The 15,729-nt window shown below is 36.0% G+C and overlaps 1 protein-coding gene across 2 annotated transcripts in view; it reads right to left on the reverse strand.

Annotated features, from left to right (window-relative positions):
• Window positions 1-10,028, reverse strand: part of LOC143582909 (protein HOTHEAD-like) — a 29,207-nt gene extending 19,179 nt beyond the window's left edge. The window contains exons 1-5 of one of the 2 annotated variants that reach the window (XM_077065374.1): window positions 9,889-10,028; window positions 9,158-9,799; window positions 7,950-8,335; window positions 7,248-7,714; window positions 7,035-7,143 (exon numbers count right to left, since the gene is read on the reverse strand). In XM_077065374.1, the coding sequence (XP_076921489.1) occupies window positions 7,077-7,143; window positions 7,248-7,714; window positions 7,950-8,335; window positions 9,158-9,799; window positions 9,889-9,967 (1,641 nt within the window). In that variant the 5' untranslated portion in view covers window positions 9,968-10,028 and the 3' untranslated portion in view covers window positions 7,035-7,076. Of the gene's footprint in view, window positions 1-6,991; window positions 7,144-7,247; window positions 7,715-7,949; window positions 8,336-9,157; window positions 9,800-9,888 lie in introns of those variants that run through there. The other variant, XM_077065373.1, reaches the window with a different exon arrangement.
• Between the last annotated feature and the right edge of the window lie 5,701 nt (window positions 10,029-15,729).

Below are 15,729 nucleotides of genomic sequence, written 5' to 3' on the forward strand. Positions count from 1 at the left end.
TGTCAGCATTCGTTGTTTGCATTCATTCTTTTTGTTTGTCATATAGCCTTGTTCATTCACAAGTGATGCAGTCTTGAAGCATGCATATATATGTCCTTTTGCATTTGCATGTGATGTTAATTCTGTATGTGATGTGATGTTAATTATGCATGTACAAAGATTCTTTTATAACCATGCTAATGGTAAATAATAGTTGCAAAGTGATCAGAGCATTTTACGTGCAATAAAAGCTGACTGGATGCCGCGTGACATATAACGTCTAGGGTGCAAAGTTTTGATTACGAATAGTCTCATAACTAAAAAGTGATCGGGCATCAAAAGGCTAACATGTGTAGATAGTTTTGGATAGTTATGGATTGAACCGGTGAACATGTTTAATTAAATGAGCTTGTCTCCAAACTCACTCAACTTTATATACCTTTTTACTGCTACTACTACATAAATCTGGTTTTTAATATTAAAAATGAAAAAGAGAAATGAGTGTTGGGACTTTTATGGTCGTGATCTTGTTTGTGTGTCTGCTTGATTTTTGTGTGTGTCTGTGTTTTTCATGCAAATATTTCTGGTTTTGTTAGATTCACCCATCATCAACCTTTTAACTCCTATTAACATAAATTTTAATCATTGGGATTTTAAGTAGTCTCATATTTTAACAAAAGAACATGTATGCATGTTACCTCCTGTTATTTTAGATTAAAACCTTATTTAGAGATCTATGCTATTTATGACCTCAATTTTTTTTCACTATTTAATGGCTACTACTAAATTATCTTTTTTTAATAGCGTTTGTAACTATGCGTAATACTCGAGTGAGTTTTCCTGAGACGGGATGTCAACTGTCAATATTGATGTTGACGCTCTAGACTCATTCAGGAACACCATTAAGGAGGAACTCCATCACTATAAGAAAACATTATTAAGTCAGGTTTCAAACTTAAAACCTCAACAATCTCAAGTTTTAACCATTACTCCTATGCCATTAAACTAGAATACCACATTACTTACTAAAATTAGAATGATAATTAGTGGATTCATGTATTTAGAGAATCATTATTCACAATTTTAATAAGATATGCCTTAATTTTAATCCTAATATAAAAGTGTTTAAAACCTTAAATCTGGCTCATTCATACTAATTTAACTAAATATTAAATTTATTTAGATTGATTTCTAAATATTATTTAACCTATCACATCGAAATCTTCATATTTATCTGATCACAAATAATTATTTAACTATATATTTTCTTCTATTTTAACAAAAAAATAAATAAAATTAGAATGATAAATAGTGGATTCATGTATTTAGAGAATCATTATTCACAATTTTAAATTTTAGATGAAGAGAAGGAGATAAAAATTATGATGGGATGTGAAATGAAATTGGAAGAAAGAAATAACTAATACAAATTATGTAAGTATACTTATAAACTATATAATTGATTATTAAAAATAGTAAGCGCTCGTTCGTCACTTCCCTCTCGCTATGGCACGTACCACTAGATTGCTTCATTTCTAAATGGTGAAATTCTTTGTGATTGACCCGTTTAAATTAAACAATAAGCGGGTAATGGATATGATCAAACCTGGATAGCTCTTAAATGGATACAACATCTCATTTATTTGCAAAACACTTTTATCATCAAACAAATTTTTTCACGAACATGGGTCTCACCAAACGAACAGTTTATGAATATGAATGAACGCAAACGAACAAAGGTAAATGAGCATATACGAACAAACATAAACAAACACAAACATACATAAACGAGTATAAATTAACACACTCAAATAAACAACATAAACTAGATGATTCATTCAAAGTTTCATTTAAAATGAACATAAAAAAAACATAAATGGATCAAAAAGTATATATATATATATATTACAAACTTCGTTACAATAAATTAAATTAAAATCTAAAAATATATTCACAATATTAGAAACATTAAACTTATAAAAAAACAAAATACATCGCTAATACGGGGACTAAAAGCTAGCATTGCATAAAGTAACGTTGAATTTTAGCTATGGTTCTCTTTAGGCGTTATTTATACACTTGTAGTTTTAAATTTTTAGATATGGAATCTAAAAAAGATTATTAAAAACAACTATGATCAAACTAACAATTTCTCAATCAGTTTGATATTTTTAATTATGAATTTTTAATTGCCTATGTCCTCACCCCCCATATATATACATTTTTGTGACATGCAGGCTGATGGTAGTAATTAATAGCGGTAGGCATTTTTAGTGATTAATTAGATAACGAAAGGTTTTTGTCTGGAGATAGCAATAAGACTTTGCATTTTTTATAAGGTGAGAGTTAGAGTTTCGTTGTCGTTAAAAAAATGTGTAATGATTTAGAACAACTTAAATATGTATTGTCATGTGAATATTAAGAGTATATCTTAGTTGTAACACCAGTCCATTTTTTTTTTTGTGTTTTACTTACACGATCATAATGTCTTTAGGTCTAATTAACATAAGTTGATTCAATATGATTATAGGTGTAAAAAAAATCTGTAACCGCTACTTTGTTCTTTGGCTTATAACCGATAAATTTTGGTTATAAACTTTTTGTTTATTTAGTTATAGTCTTACAGAGGAAAATGCTTGTTAAAGTTCTATTAGGTTGACCAATGGTTGGAATTGTATTTCCGGTATTAAGATTTCCTTCGGATCTTACAAATTGGCTTAACAATTCGGCATTAACTTTGGCCAAGAAAGAAAACGTGGGCAAAATTAATTTTGATCTGTGATGGTCTATTTGGAAACTTTAAAATGACGCGGTTTACTAGAAGAAAAGATTTAATACAGAACTCCTTTTTGATGATGTTTATTTTATGTTTTTGTGGTACTCGAGTAGGAAGACAAACTGTAAAATTTCTCGAATAAAATTTCTTTGTTTTTGTTAGTCAGTGTCTTTTAATGCAATACCGTTATTAAAAAAAGATACTGCATTAGCTGTTAGTTAAGTTGGATTTTAGTTGTGGAGTATTTATACACATGTAGTCGGATATCAATAAGTTTGGGGAGTGACAAAGAAAAACAAGTTTAAAGTATAGAGTGCTGGTGGTTAACTCGTTAGTTGGGGTGACAATGACTAACATGTGATAGTTAGGGACTTGAGGTTATTAAAATCTAATAAACTTTTTTTATTATATTTAACCGGGTTTTCTGTCATAATTATATATACATGACATGATGTTAAGGTCGATGGTCTTTTGAGACAACATAATCTGACTAGAGTGTGTCTTCGATGCTCTCTAAATTTGAAGAGTACGATAATTTAAATACGAAAAAGTCGTCATTTAAAAAGAAAGGTCGATGGCCTTTTTACTCCGATGTTCAATACTTCAATACCATCAAGTGATGTGAGACCAATTGCTATATATATTTTTCTAAATGGAAAATGAAATTTTTTAAATGGGCTATTGCCTGTTGGCTATATCCATTAAATCGATATACACTCGTCTTTTGATTGGGGAAAACCCTCATCTAAGGCCAACGCTCGTGAAAACTCGCCCGAAGGCACGATAATGAGGTAATATAAAGCATGCACAGTTTAAGGGTCCAACTAGTGAACGCCACTTACTCGCCTAATACTGCTGAAACTAAATGCTGGAGGCAGGAATCAAACCTGGATCACATGAAACATCAAGTCTATACCTTACCACTCCACCACAAGCTTATCGACGAGTACAATTACTATTAAGTAGGTAAAATATGATTTTTAAAAGTAATTTGAGAGGTGTGTTCAACATTAAAAGTAATAAGGAAAAAAATGTGTATTATTTAGGATTGACTTTTTTTATTAATAGATTATTGGTTCATTAATAAAATAATAATGGAAGAGAGATATTTTTATTTGTAATCATGTGATTATTAAAAGAGTATATCTAGAAGCTGAAACAACTATCCAATTATATACCTTTGGCAATTCAATTGTTTTATAATTTACTAGTTAAATAAAATTATTGGCACTTGTGGCCAGTGTGTTAAAATATGTAAAGCTTAAATTCGAGGACTTGTGTGTTAGCATTCATCAACCGTAAAATTCACGTCGAAACACTGACAAAAATAAAAAAAAGGTCGAAACGGCAAAATTAAGAAAATCTAATAAAAAGAAAATTCATATTTTGTAGATGACAAAAATACAAATTTTGTCTTTTAAACATGCTAGATTTACGGAGCATGTCCTTTAAATTACTTTCAGGTGTTGTCCTTTATATGTTATGTTTATTTATTTTTCGTCTCCTAAGTTAAATCCATTCCTTAGTTAAGTTGATGCTAACATGTGAGGGTGTTTTGGTCTTTTAACAGGGATAATCTCCATTGCCCTTTCACACATTTGAGGGGGAGAGAGAGGGAGAGAGAGAGAGCATGGAGACGAGACATGTTATAAGACCAAAACACCCTCACATATTAGCATCAACTTAACGGAGAAATGGATGGCAGTTAACTTAAAGGATGATAAACAAACAAACATAGCATATAAAGGACAACGCCTGAAAGTAAACTTTTCAAAGGACATGATTCGTAAATCTGGTATGTTTAAATAACAAAATTTGTATTTCTGTCTTTATAGATTGAAGATAAAACTAAAAGAACCATGATAAAAATGAAACCTTAAAGCGGTTTCGACGCCTTGTATTATACATTTCATTAATTAGCTTGTACATTATCAAACACAACTTGATTTTGAACGAAATTTATATCAGCACATTTATAATTTTAAATGAAGAAGAAACAAATAGACATGATTGATTATATTTGGACTGACTTTTTCTTTCTAATAGAATATGGTTAGTTATAGAATACTACTAGAGGTTTATATCTACAAGTTATTACATCGTCATGTATCCAAATATTTTTAGCAGCTGCTTAATGGTTTTATAACTAGTAAAATTATCCATAAGCTGAGGTAGGGTGTTATGTATGGCTCGATTTTGATGATCGTGAAACACTGTTAAAAATACGCACGCAGAAACTGTAAATCCGACGTTGTTTAAAACTCTTCATGATATAGCAAGAAATGATGTCGAGAGAGCCTTCAGTGTCCATCAAGCTCGGTAGGGAAATTATACGAGGTTCAACAAGAGCTCGGAGCTTTAACATAGTGACATAAGGCATACATGCATCATACTACATAATATAAATGTAAGCACATATGAACGTCATATCATATCTAATTCGACGATGGGTGGACACGTTTAGGAAGTGTATGTAATCAAGAAGTTCATCAATTAGCACTTCAAAGCGATTTAGTGAACCATCTCTAGTCTATATAAATAACTAGTTATATATATATATATGTTTTGTTTTCTATCTAGTGTTTAATTTCTTTAAGTTGTCAAATATATTTTGCACATCTTTAAAGAGCATATATATATATTAGGCCCAACTATATACCGAATTAAGCTACTGTCTAGCTCCAGAAATTGGCCTAAGGTTCTTTTATTTTCGTCCGTATTCTAGCCAAATTTTCATCGCTCGTCATTTGTTAATATGTTTTCTTTGATAAGTGCCTCGAATTCTTGTATATGAAGTTTTGATTGTGATTTTGGGGGTCTAGTATTTTTTCAAAGTGATTTTTTGTTGTATATTTTAACTTTGCAAACTATAAACTTTTTAGGTTATTATTGACAGTCTTAACCACGGATACATAAAATAGGACGGTTCGTAACAATGAATTTTGAAGGACCCTTGATTTTTACATCATTTTGGGCCCCAAAATTGTTGAGTGGTCATTATACGCGAAGTCATGTTTATTATATCAACTTGTTTCGTGATTTGAAAACAAAGGCCCACTCGTTATATTAAAATGTTTGGATATGCCTACACCGATCAAAATGGGCTGGTCGGGTCAGGTTGGGCTGAGTAACTAGTCAGAGCAGGTTCGGTTCAGAATAGGTTGTCTTAAAAAATGGTTATTTTGGTTTGGGTCAAGACGGGTTTGGGTATGAACGAGCTGTCTTAAAAGATGGTCATTTTGATTCAGGTCAGAATGGGGTTTGACCAAAAATAGGCACGGGTTCGAACGGGTTTTTAAAAGATCATCATCAATTTAACCATAAATTCATTTTAATACACAAAAAGATCATTATGTAGAATTGGGTATTCAAAAGACCAAAAAGCTTGAAACTTAACAAAATCTAGTATGAAAACGAATCATCATCATCATCATCATCATTGTACTCAGTATATCCCACCAATAGCAATGCTATGGTAGGGTCTGAGGAGGGTAAGATGTAGACAGCCTTACCTCTATCCCATAGGGATAGAGAGGCTGCTTCCGGTGAGACCCCCGGCTCGATAGTAGTTTTGCATCAAGCCTTGGACATAAGGCACATAGCACTCAATCATCGGGACACCGGCTGATCGGTGCATGTGCCCTTTTCTTTCGGCTATCAACATCACCACATGATGCCTGATTAACCTTCCGCCACTTTTAACGTTATTTTCACGAGATTAGTAAAATAACGTCAAAATTAGTGCAATTTTACTTTTGCCCACCCGAGGGTTCACACATATATACATTATATGCGCGCACCGCAAGCAGGGCGTAAGTATGAAAACAAATGTCAAATTCAAAAAATCTAAAGGCTTGAATCAATATTGTATGACTTGCTGCAAACATCTGTTTACAATCAATTAGGTAAACCAAGATTATAAAACTATTAATAAGAAACAAACAAATAAAAATTACAGTAATCTACATTAAAAAGATGCAAGATGCATGTAACAACAAACCAAGGTCTAATCAATAAAGCAACATTCTGGAAGAAAGAAATTCCATATCTATATATTCAAATGCTACTAGACAATCGAAAAGCAACGCATTCGGATATCATTAGTTTCAAAAACGACGAACGTTGACTTTGAAGTCAACCGTAGGACTTTCAACAAGACATGTTGTGTTTAGAAAAACTGCAATGTAGCTTTATAAAGATAACACTTTATTGAATTAAAAACACGTGTCTACCTAATGACATGATATTTAGAGTAGAACATATTTGACTACAAAATGAGAATACAGGAAATTAATCTGAACACCGATGAACACTAGCTCAATCACCAATCCGCATATGGCTTGGCTGCCTCTGCTAGTCTTTGGTTTAGTATAGTAACTCCCATGTACCTATATTAAATTGACCATAATGTAGTAGTTAGTAACAAACAATGACAACTAATACACTGTTGTATATTAAAATGACATGTGTGCATATTTTAAAACTTAAGCACCTTCCAAGCATCAAAACACTAGCTGCCGGATTAGGTCCGGGAGAGTTGAGTATAGTTGAACCATCAATGACTCGAAGGGCATCCACACCGATAACCTTATAATTGTCATCAACCACCTGCCCGATATGGCATCCACCATGGTAATGCCACATAGACCTTACAGTGTCCCTGCAATGTTGTTCTAACGTGATACTTATATTACCGTGTTGGATCAAGTTATATGGTAGTTTCATGTTGAGATCAAGAATATCTTGGTTTGTCATGTTGGATAACTTGTAGTCTGAAAATGCTTCTGTATTAACTGCGTCGAGAATGGTTTGAAGCCCCCTAACACATTTCTCCAAATCTTCGGTTTCGTTGAAGTAGTTAAATGTTAGCGAGGGGTTGTCAGCTGGATCTAGATTTACAATCTTTAGTTTGCCCTTAGACACCGGTCCGTTAATCTTTTCTATGATAAACCCTCCCCTCTGAAAGAGAAAAAAAAACATGTCATCAAAGGGTCCTGTTTTCATACATCCTTGGGAAAAAGACAAATAAAAATCACATAGTAAACTTTCGTTTACTATTGTGTAAACTAAAGTGCACAATAAAAAGAGGGTGTATGATTACTAAAAAGGGTGTATGTTAAAATGGCCTTTGTCTTAAAATCTATCTAGTCAATTTATATGTTTAAAAGTTGAAGTTATGTTTAAATTTCAGTACCTCATAGTGATAGCCCTCGTACTCAGAAAGATCCGCGAAGATAAAGTTAAAGCCACTGCCTGCCTCGATATAGCTACCAAACGAAGTAATACCAACAACTTGGAGGATAGATTGCTCAACCTTAAAGGGAGCAGGGACAAATAGCACATTTTGCGCGTTATCCGCCATGTCTTTACCGACATAAGGTTGGTCAAGCACAACTCTAATGTTAAGGGCATCAAGTTGGTCTTTTGGACCTATGCCACTTAGCATTAAAAGTTGTGGGCTTCCAATTGCTCCAGCAGCCAAAATGATTTCATCACTCTTTCCACCTTTAAGATATGCTACATGCTTTTTCCCTAATGCATCTTGGAAGACTACTCCATAAGCCCTTGGCTTGGATTTTACTACAACAAAACATATATGTCAAATGACAAAACATTTGTTTTGTTACTAGTGACACTTTCTTTGTCACATGATATTTTTGAGCTTATTATTACAATAATAAAGTTAAAAAAAATTTATATATATCAATCAATCAATCATGCCCAGTGAAATCCCACCGACAGCAAAGCTATAAGTAGGGTCTGGGGAGGGTGGGATGTAGGCACACCGTACCTCTATCCAAAGAATAAAGAGGTGGCTTCCAGAGAGACCCTCGGCTCTAAGTACATGTGTATGAAGCAAAATAAAGGAAATCAAAGTTTAACAGTTATATAAAAACTACTACTAATTATAATAATATTAATAATAAGTTCACAGTTTAACAGCTATATAAAAGCTAATAATAATTATAATAATAATAATAATAATATTAAAAAAAATTTATAAGAAATTTTTTTATCTATCGTTTAACGTCCGTGTGGACCGTACACGTTTAATATTTTTCTCAAATTTCTAAGTGCATACACTTTTCTAAAATTGGTTATAAATATTTTTATAAGTGTGATCTCTTGAAAAGGTTAATACTATTCTTTACGGTCCTGGTTTTCATACACCCTTAAAGAAAATGACAAAATATTATAAAACTACATAATATATATACAATCATTTACATTTGTGTAAACTGCAGTTTACAGCAAAAACATGGTGTATGAAATAATGAAAATGGGCCCCTTATTAAAAAACATGGTGTATGAATCATGTGCAATATAATATATACTTATTATATGTTATAATTTATAATTTATAACATTCTGTGAATGATGGCATGTTGTACTAATACTAACCTTTGAGTCTAAATAAGATCTTATGAACAGTTGCATGTAGATAGAGTGACAACCCTTCTGGATTAGCATACTGAAGCAGATCAGCAGCCGAATGCCGGGTCCCATTTTCGTCGAAAAGGGTACCACCCACTTTAGTACCAGTGAGATGATCTAAAGTGTACCCGTTGTAGGGTGCAACCCCAGCTTCGACTAGTCCATTTGCAAGTGCCGTTTGCCAAGCTTGCACCACTGGCTCAAAAACAATCACTTTTTCTGCCCATTCATATGACTCTTGGATTAAATCAGCGTCCGTTAACCTCGCTTCCTCGTTAAATTGTTGTTCACCACGCGAGTGGAACCCCGCATTGATTGCCGTGCCACCGCCGAGCACCTTAGGCCGTGAGTTCACAACATTTTCGACGATAAACTGTTGAGAGGGTGAGTCTGGTGTGTTGTCAAAAAAGTAGCGCCCGAAGTTGGACACAATAGTGATATTGGCGTCGTCATAAGGCGCCTTGCCACGCTCGAGTAATAAAACCGAGTAGTTGGCTGATAAGGTGGCGGCTAATGGGATCCCGGCGGTACCTCCTCCTATGATGATGTAGTCATAGAATGAAACTCTAGGGGCTTTTGTTGCTTCATGCATGAAACTATAGTTTGGAGCTATAGACAAAAAAAAAAAGTTAAATAATAATGCATATGAAATTCGGCATAATAAAAATGATTAAGATCGCGTAAAATATAGTGCATACGTAATTCGGCTATGGCAAAATCGAGTAAGAAAAGACTGACGATGGCAGACAGGATCATTGTCCAGAATCTATAAGCCATGATTTTAACTGTTAAGGATGTTTGTCAACAACTTGAGAATGTGTCAAATTGTTTAGGTCATCATATGTGGAATGTGTGATTGAAAATATGTTAACTCAAAGGTATGTATTTATATAAGATGGATGCCTAGCTAAATAGTGTGTTAGGTGAGTATGGAGATTAATGTGACACCTTTATTGACTAGCCAGTCTGTAGGTGCAATTACTAGCCAGTCTCTATTCCCTTGTTTTGTTTTTGTATTACCTAACCATGGATAATTAAATTAGGCCGCCATCATGTTGTTATAATTTAAACATAGTTTTAACCAATGACAAATTCTAGTAGTAGGATTACTTTAAAATATACTATTAAGGAAAGCATTTGTGTAATAATAAATATTATTTTTATTATGATCAAATAAACATAGTTAAGAGAAATAAAAAGGATAAAAATAAAACATTATAGAAATAGAAAAATAAACTTTGAAAAAAATACCATAAAATTTTAAAAAATGTTAGTGGATAGTAATATATCAAATGAAATTGTTGAGGAATTCAAAGTCCAGAGGAAGGGTACGTTTAGCCTAACGATAATATAATATGACAATATAAGGTGTTAGATTGAGCTTTCTTTGTATTGTCGTGTTTTTATTGTAAAAGAATTGTTCGTCTTAACCTACTTGTGTTTTTAGGGTTTAAAATTGGTTCTTCTTGATCTACAAATTGTGCTTTTACGGTTCAACAATGGTTCTTCTTGATCTGCTTACATGCATATTTAAAAAAAAATACTAATAAGGAAAGCATTGATGTAACCTTCATAAATTTTTTATTTTTATTTTTATGTTCAGCAAACTGTTTAGACATAAATTTTAAATTAATTTTTTTTTATTGTTTTCCTTTGTATTTAGTAGGATCATCATTATGGAAGATGGTACTTTGTACCTTTGCCCTTTATTAGTTAGTTAATTGGACTCTCCTTGAGACGTTGATTCTTACAGTTAAAGAATGGTTCTTCTTGATCGACCGATGTTTTTTTGTTTCAACAATGGTTCTTTTTGATCTACCTACGTGCCGCATTTTGACAACAAACCAAGTTAATTCTGCATTCTTAAATTCGGTTTTAAATCTACTCTTTATATACATCTTCATATACATACACTCTATAACTACAAAACTAAAGAGTATCGCTATCGGTTAAGTTATTGACAAAAAATGATATTTTTTACCTTCGCTAAATTGTCTTGAAATAAATTAAAAGTTATTTTTGGTCGTTTTCTTTTGTATTTAGTGAGATCATCATTTTGAGAGTCGGTACTTAATACCTTTGTCCTTTATGAATTATTTAATTGGCTATCCTTGGAGACGTTAGTTCTTCCTGGCATCCTCATGTTTTTACACTTTTTATGGTTAAAGAATGATTCTTGTGATCTAATTGTAGTTTTATTGCTAAAAAATGATTCTTCTTGATCTACTAACATTTAGGCAACAAAACTATTTCAATTATTCATCCTTAAATCCGGTGTTAAGTTATATACATCTCTTTACGTAATCTATAACTAGTGACATATCCAAAAATTATAGTTAGCGGGTGCAATAAAAAAGGTTAACCTATATAAGTCTGGTCAAACTAACACGGGTCAAGCCAATATGGGTCGGGTCACCAAAATAGGGTGGATAAAAAAGTTACATTAAATAAACTATGTAGAATTATTATTCATTAAAAATGACTGAATAAATTCGTATTTCGGACTAATTATTATAATAGCCATATTAGGTTTTACATTAGCTAGAATGTTATCGTTCCTCAAATGACAACAAAAATTCCATGCCTTTTGAATTTCAAAAAAGACGTAAACAATGAAATCAAAATAAAACCAACAGAAAACAAAATAAAAAATGTAAGCAATTGATGAGCATATCTCATATTTCAAAATAAAACAAGAAACTTAAATCACAAAAAAAATCTAAACGAAATATACCTGAGCAGATGTGAAAACATTTTCATTTCTCACTCTCGTATAACTTGCATATTCCAAAATTTTCAATTTGTGATATTGTTAGACAATTTTGTGCTTAATTGTTATTTTTCACAACAAAATAAAATTTATGTTTAGAAAGTTGAGGTCAAAATGTTAGATTTGAGGCACTGAAAATAATAAGGATGTTACATATGGGTCGATGTGCTTAATATGTTAAAAGTTATAACATAAATTAGAGATTTGAGAGGGTGTTTACGCTACTTCTGACTCAACAATCTGTAAAAAAATTTATAAAAATTGATTTCCTTAAACCTTCGGTAAATTGTACTGAAAAAAAATAAAAGTTAATTTTTATTGGTTTTCTTTTGTGTTTAGTGGATCATGAGAGTTGATACTTGATACCTTTGTCCTTTATTAATTATTTAATTGGACTCCACTTGGAGACACTGGTCCTTCTTGACCTACTTGTGTATTTACGGTTAAAAAGAATGTTTCTTTTTTATCTACTTAGTTTTTTATAGTTAACAATGATTCTTCTTGATCTACCTATGTCCGGTGTTAAACAAAACTACTTCAATTATTCATCCTGAAGAGGTAGGTCCCAGCAGAGCCCAGTTGGTCCCGCAAGACTCACCTTGAACAGGGACGTCTGCGCAAAGGCCATCTGCTCCCGCAGGACCCACCATGCTCAGAGAACCTTACGCGCAGTACGCAAGCTGTACACGCAGGGAAAGCCTCCCAATGGTGAAGTACCCCGCCTGTTCCCGCAGTTGCGGATACAAGCCATCAGGGAAGGCTACCCGCAGACAGCAGGGCTACACGCACAAGACACTAGCTGCTTCAGTAGTCACATGAAGGAATGAGCAAGGCGGGAACAATCCCGCCTAAATGAGCCAGTCCGTATGATTCTGAAAGATCTTTTGTACTATACCTACCAAGGTATGGATAGGACAGACGATCTGACCAGAACAGCCCATGAGCCAATCACAGGGTGACAGCTCACCGACAACAGTGCGAGGAGGAGCACCCTCTAGTACTGTTTGTCACTATTAGCCGCTGCCTACTCACCAACCCTTACTGTGGGGCATGCGCAGCCTACAGTTGGTGGAATAGTGTTACTATTGGCCGTAACCTATTCACCAACCAGCATGGCCTGCGTACAATCCACAGTAGGTGGGACGTGCATAATCTACAGTTGGTGGAATAGTGCAGCCGACTTTGTTACTGTTGGCCGTAACCTACCCACCAACCAGTATGGCCTGTGCATAGTCCACTGTTGGTAGAGCAGGAATACTATTCAGCCGGCTGTACCTTCTAGGAAACCTACCTTCGGCTATAAATACTCCAACATCTTGGAATGGTAAGATCATCTGCTATCCTGTTATCTAGCAATCTCTTAATATACACTTATATTCAGAGCAATCTAGTCTGATTCTCACGCCGGAGGGTGGTCACAAGGAGGAACCCCCCCCCTTCTCAGTGACGAGCTTACGGTGTTTGTTTTGCAGGTCCCCTGAAGAACAACTGTCTCTGTTGGACCTCATTCTCGTGGGAAACATTACTTAACCCCCAGATTATCTATAATCTGCACCGGGTCACTTAGTGTTTCTTCATTGGCGCCATCCGTGCATAAAAGCTAGAACTAATTTAGTTTTTTCAAATTTTCTGAAGAAATGGTTAACGTTACTCCGGTCCAAAGGCCAGTAACCGACCAAGAAACCCCGGTAACAACCCCAGCAACTGGGGGGAACACCGGCGGTTATACAATCCTTACGAACACTACCCCGACTACCCAAGCGGGGGCAAGTGCAGTAAATATTCCACTGGGGTTCACCGATACCCAGCTGGAAAAACGAACGAGGGTCCCTCGCCAAACACTAGATCAAGTGAAGGCGTGGGCCGAAGCACGTCAGAAAGAGTTCCAAGCTGAATTGGAAGAACGCTTGCGTTCAGTTCAACAGGCTGACGAATTCGGCAGTACTCGCCAACACCTCATTATGAACAGCGAGGGCGAGTACTCAGATGACGAGAGGGAGGAGTCCGATACCGACGCAAACCCTCGCCATAAGGCGAAAGGGAAGCGTAAGGAAACGGACTCCCAGCCAAAAAGGAATTTTGGGGAAGCCTTTAAACCAACAAATGCGGAGAGAAACCCGCGTGACTTCTCCAAAACCTTTAGACCAACTGCTACGAATGCAGGAAAGTCAAAATTTGCAAGGGATATTGCGGAAGCAATCGCCCCGAGAAGTGCCAAACAAATGTCCAACATTGGCACTTATGATGGTCTATCCGACCCAGACGACCATTTGAACAGGTTCATTGCGGGGGCTACCATCAGTAACTGGACGGAACCCACGTGGTGTTACATGTTCCAGATGACTCTGGTCGGAGCAGCCAGGGCATGGTTCGATCGTTTACCGGTCCACCACATATATGACTGGGCGGACTTTCAGAACAAGTTCAGCCAACACTTCAGCCAGCAGAGGAAGTATACTGAAGAGCAGTGGACGATCCTCAACTGCGTTAGAGAGGAGGATGAATCTTTACTAGACTTCATCACCCGCTTCAACTCCAAGAAGCTGAGTCTGGGCAACATAAGTGAAGATCTTGTTCGCGCCGCTTTCATCCAGGGCGCCGAGTACCCAGAGCTTATCCGCACATTGACGGGTAAGGACGGCATGCCATCCACATGGGATGCCATCATGACGGCAGCCAAGCGCTTTGCCGAGACGGAGAAGCAGCTGGGAAGAGATCTTCCCCAGAGTACACACCTCTACACGCAGAGGACAAGGGAGAACAACGTTAGGATCGCCCGGCAGAACAAAAAGAGGCGGCTAGGTATTTGGCAGTCAAGGGTAAACTTTGACACCTCATCCAGCTCTCGCCCTCTTGTCGGCGGAAGGGACAACACACACCCTTCAAACCGAAAACACCGGTGGACGCCACTCACCATGAGCGTCACGGAGATATTTGCCACGGAAAAATTGCCATGGCCAAAAGCCCCATTGATCCGGCAGAAACCTAATGCGGATCAAAGCAAATCCTGTGATTTCCACGGGACAAAGGGTCATGGTACTGAAGAGTGCACATCCCTGAAGGATATTGTTGAGACATTTGTCAAGGATGGAAGACTTGCACATCTCGTGGCATCAATCAAGAAGGGAGGAAGGAATGACAACCGGTACAGAGGTAACGGACGAAAGCCCGTCGACATCAGCATCAACATGGTTCATGGCAAGGTCAGAGGAAGAAAAAGACGAGTGACAGAACCATGCGCGTGGAAGGAAGCTGAGGTGCGCTTCCCGCGAGTGCCAGGAGGCCCCAGCAAAGAAGGCCCCATCGTCATCAAAAGCCAGCTGGGGCATTACATCACTTCCCGTACTCTTGCTGACAACGGCGCTTCGTCGACAGTGATGTACAGGCAATTCTTTGACAAGCTGGATGATGAAGACAAAGAACGCTTGGAAACGGTCTACGCTTCAATGGAAGGGTTTGACGGCAGTACAGAAACCCCCCTGGGTATCCTATCTTTCTCCGTTACTCTTACCGATGGGAATCATTCACGCACAGAAGACGTGGATTTTGTCGTGATGAGAAAGCCACACCACACGTACGACATCCTATTCGGAAGAGACGGGATGGCAAGATTCAACGCCGTGGTATCTTCAGTCCACGGCATGATGGGATGGCCAACAGCTGAGGGTGTAGCGATGATCACTGGCATTCCCCAGGTATGCATCGCATCTGTCTCATCTAAACCCAAACCGAAAATGGCTAAACCAACCATCACCAAACCGGAAAAATG

Source organism: Bidens hawaiensis, unplaced genomic scaffold (assembly GCF_021521415.1).
Source record: "Bidens hawaiensis isolate Kalapana, Puna unplaced genomic scaffold, B.hawaiensis_p1.1 tig00032064_1, whole genome shotgun sequence".
NCBI lineage: Eukaryota > Viridiplantae > Streptophyta > Magnoliopsida > Asterales > Asteraceae > Bidens > Bidens hawaiensis.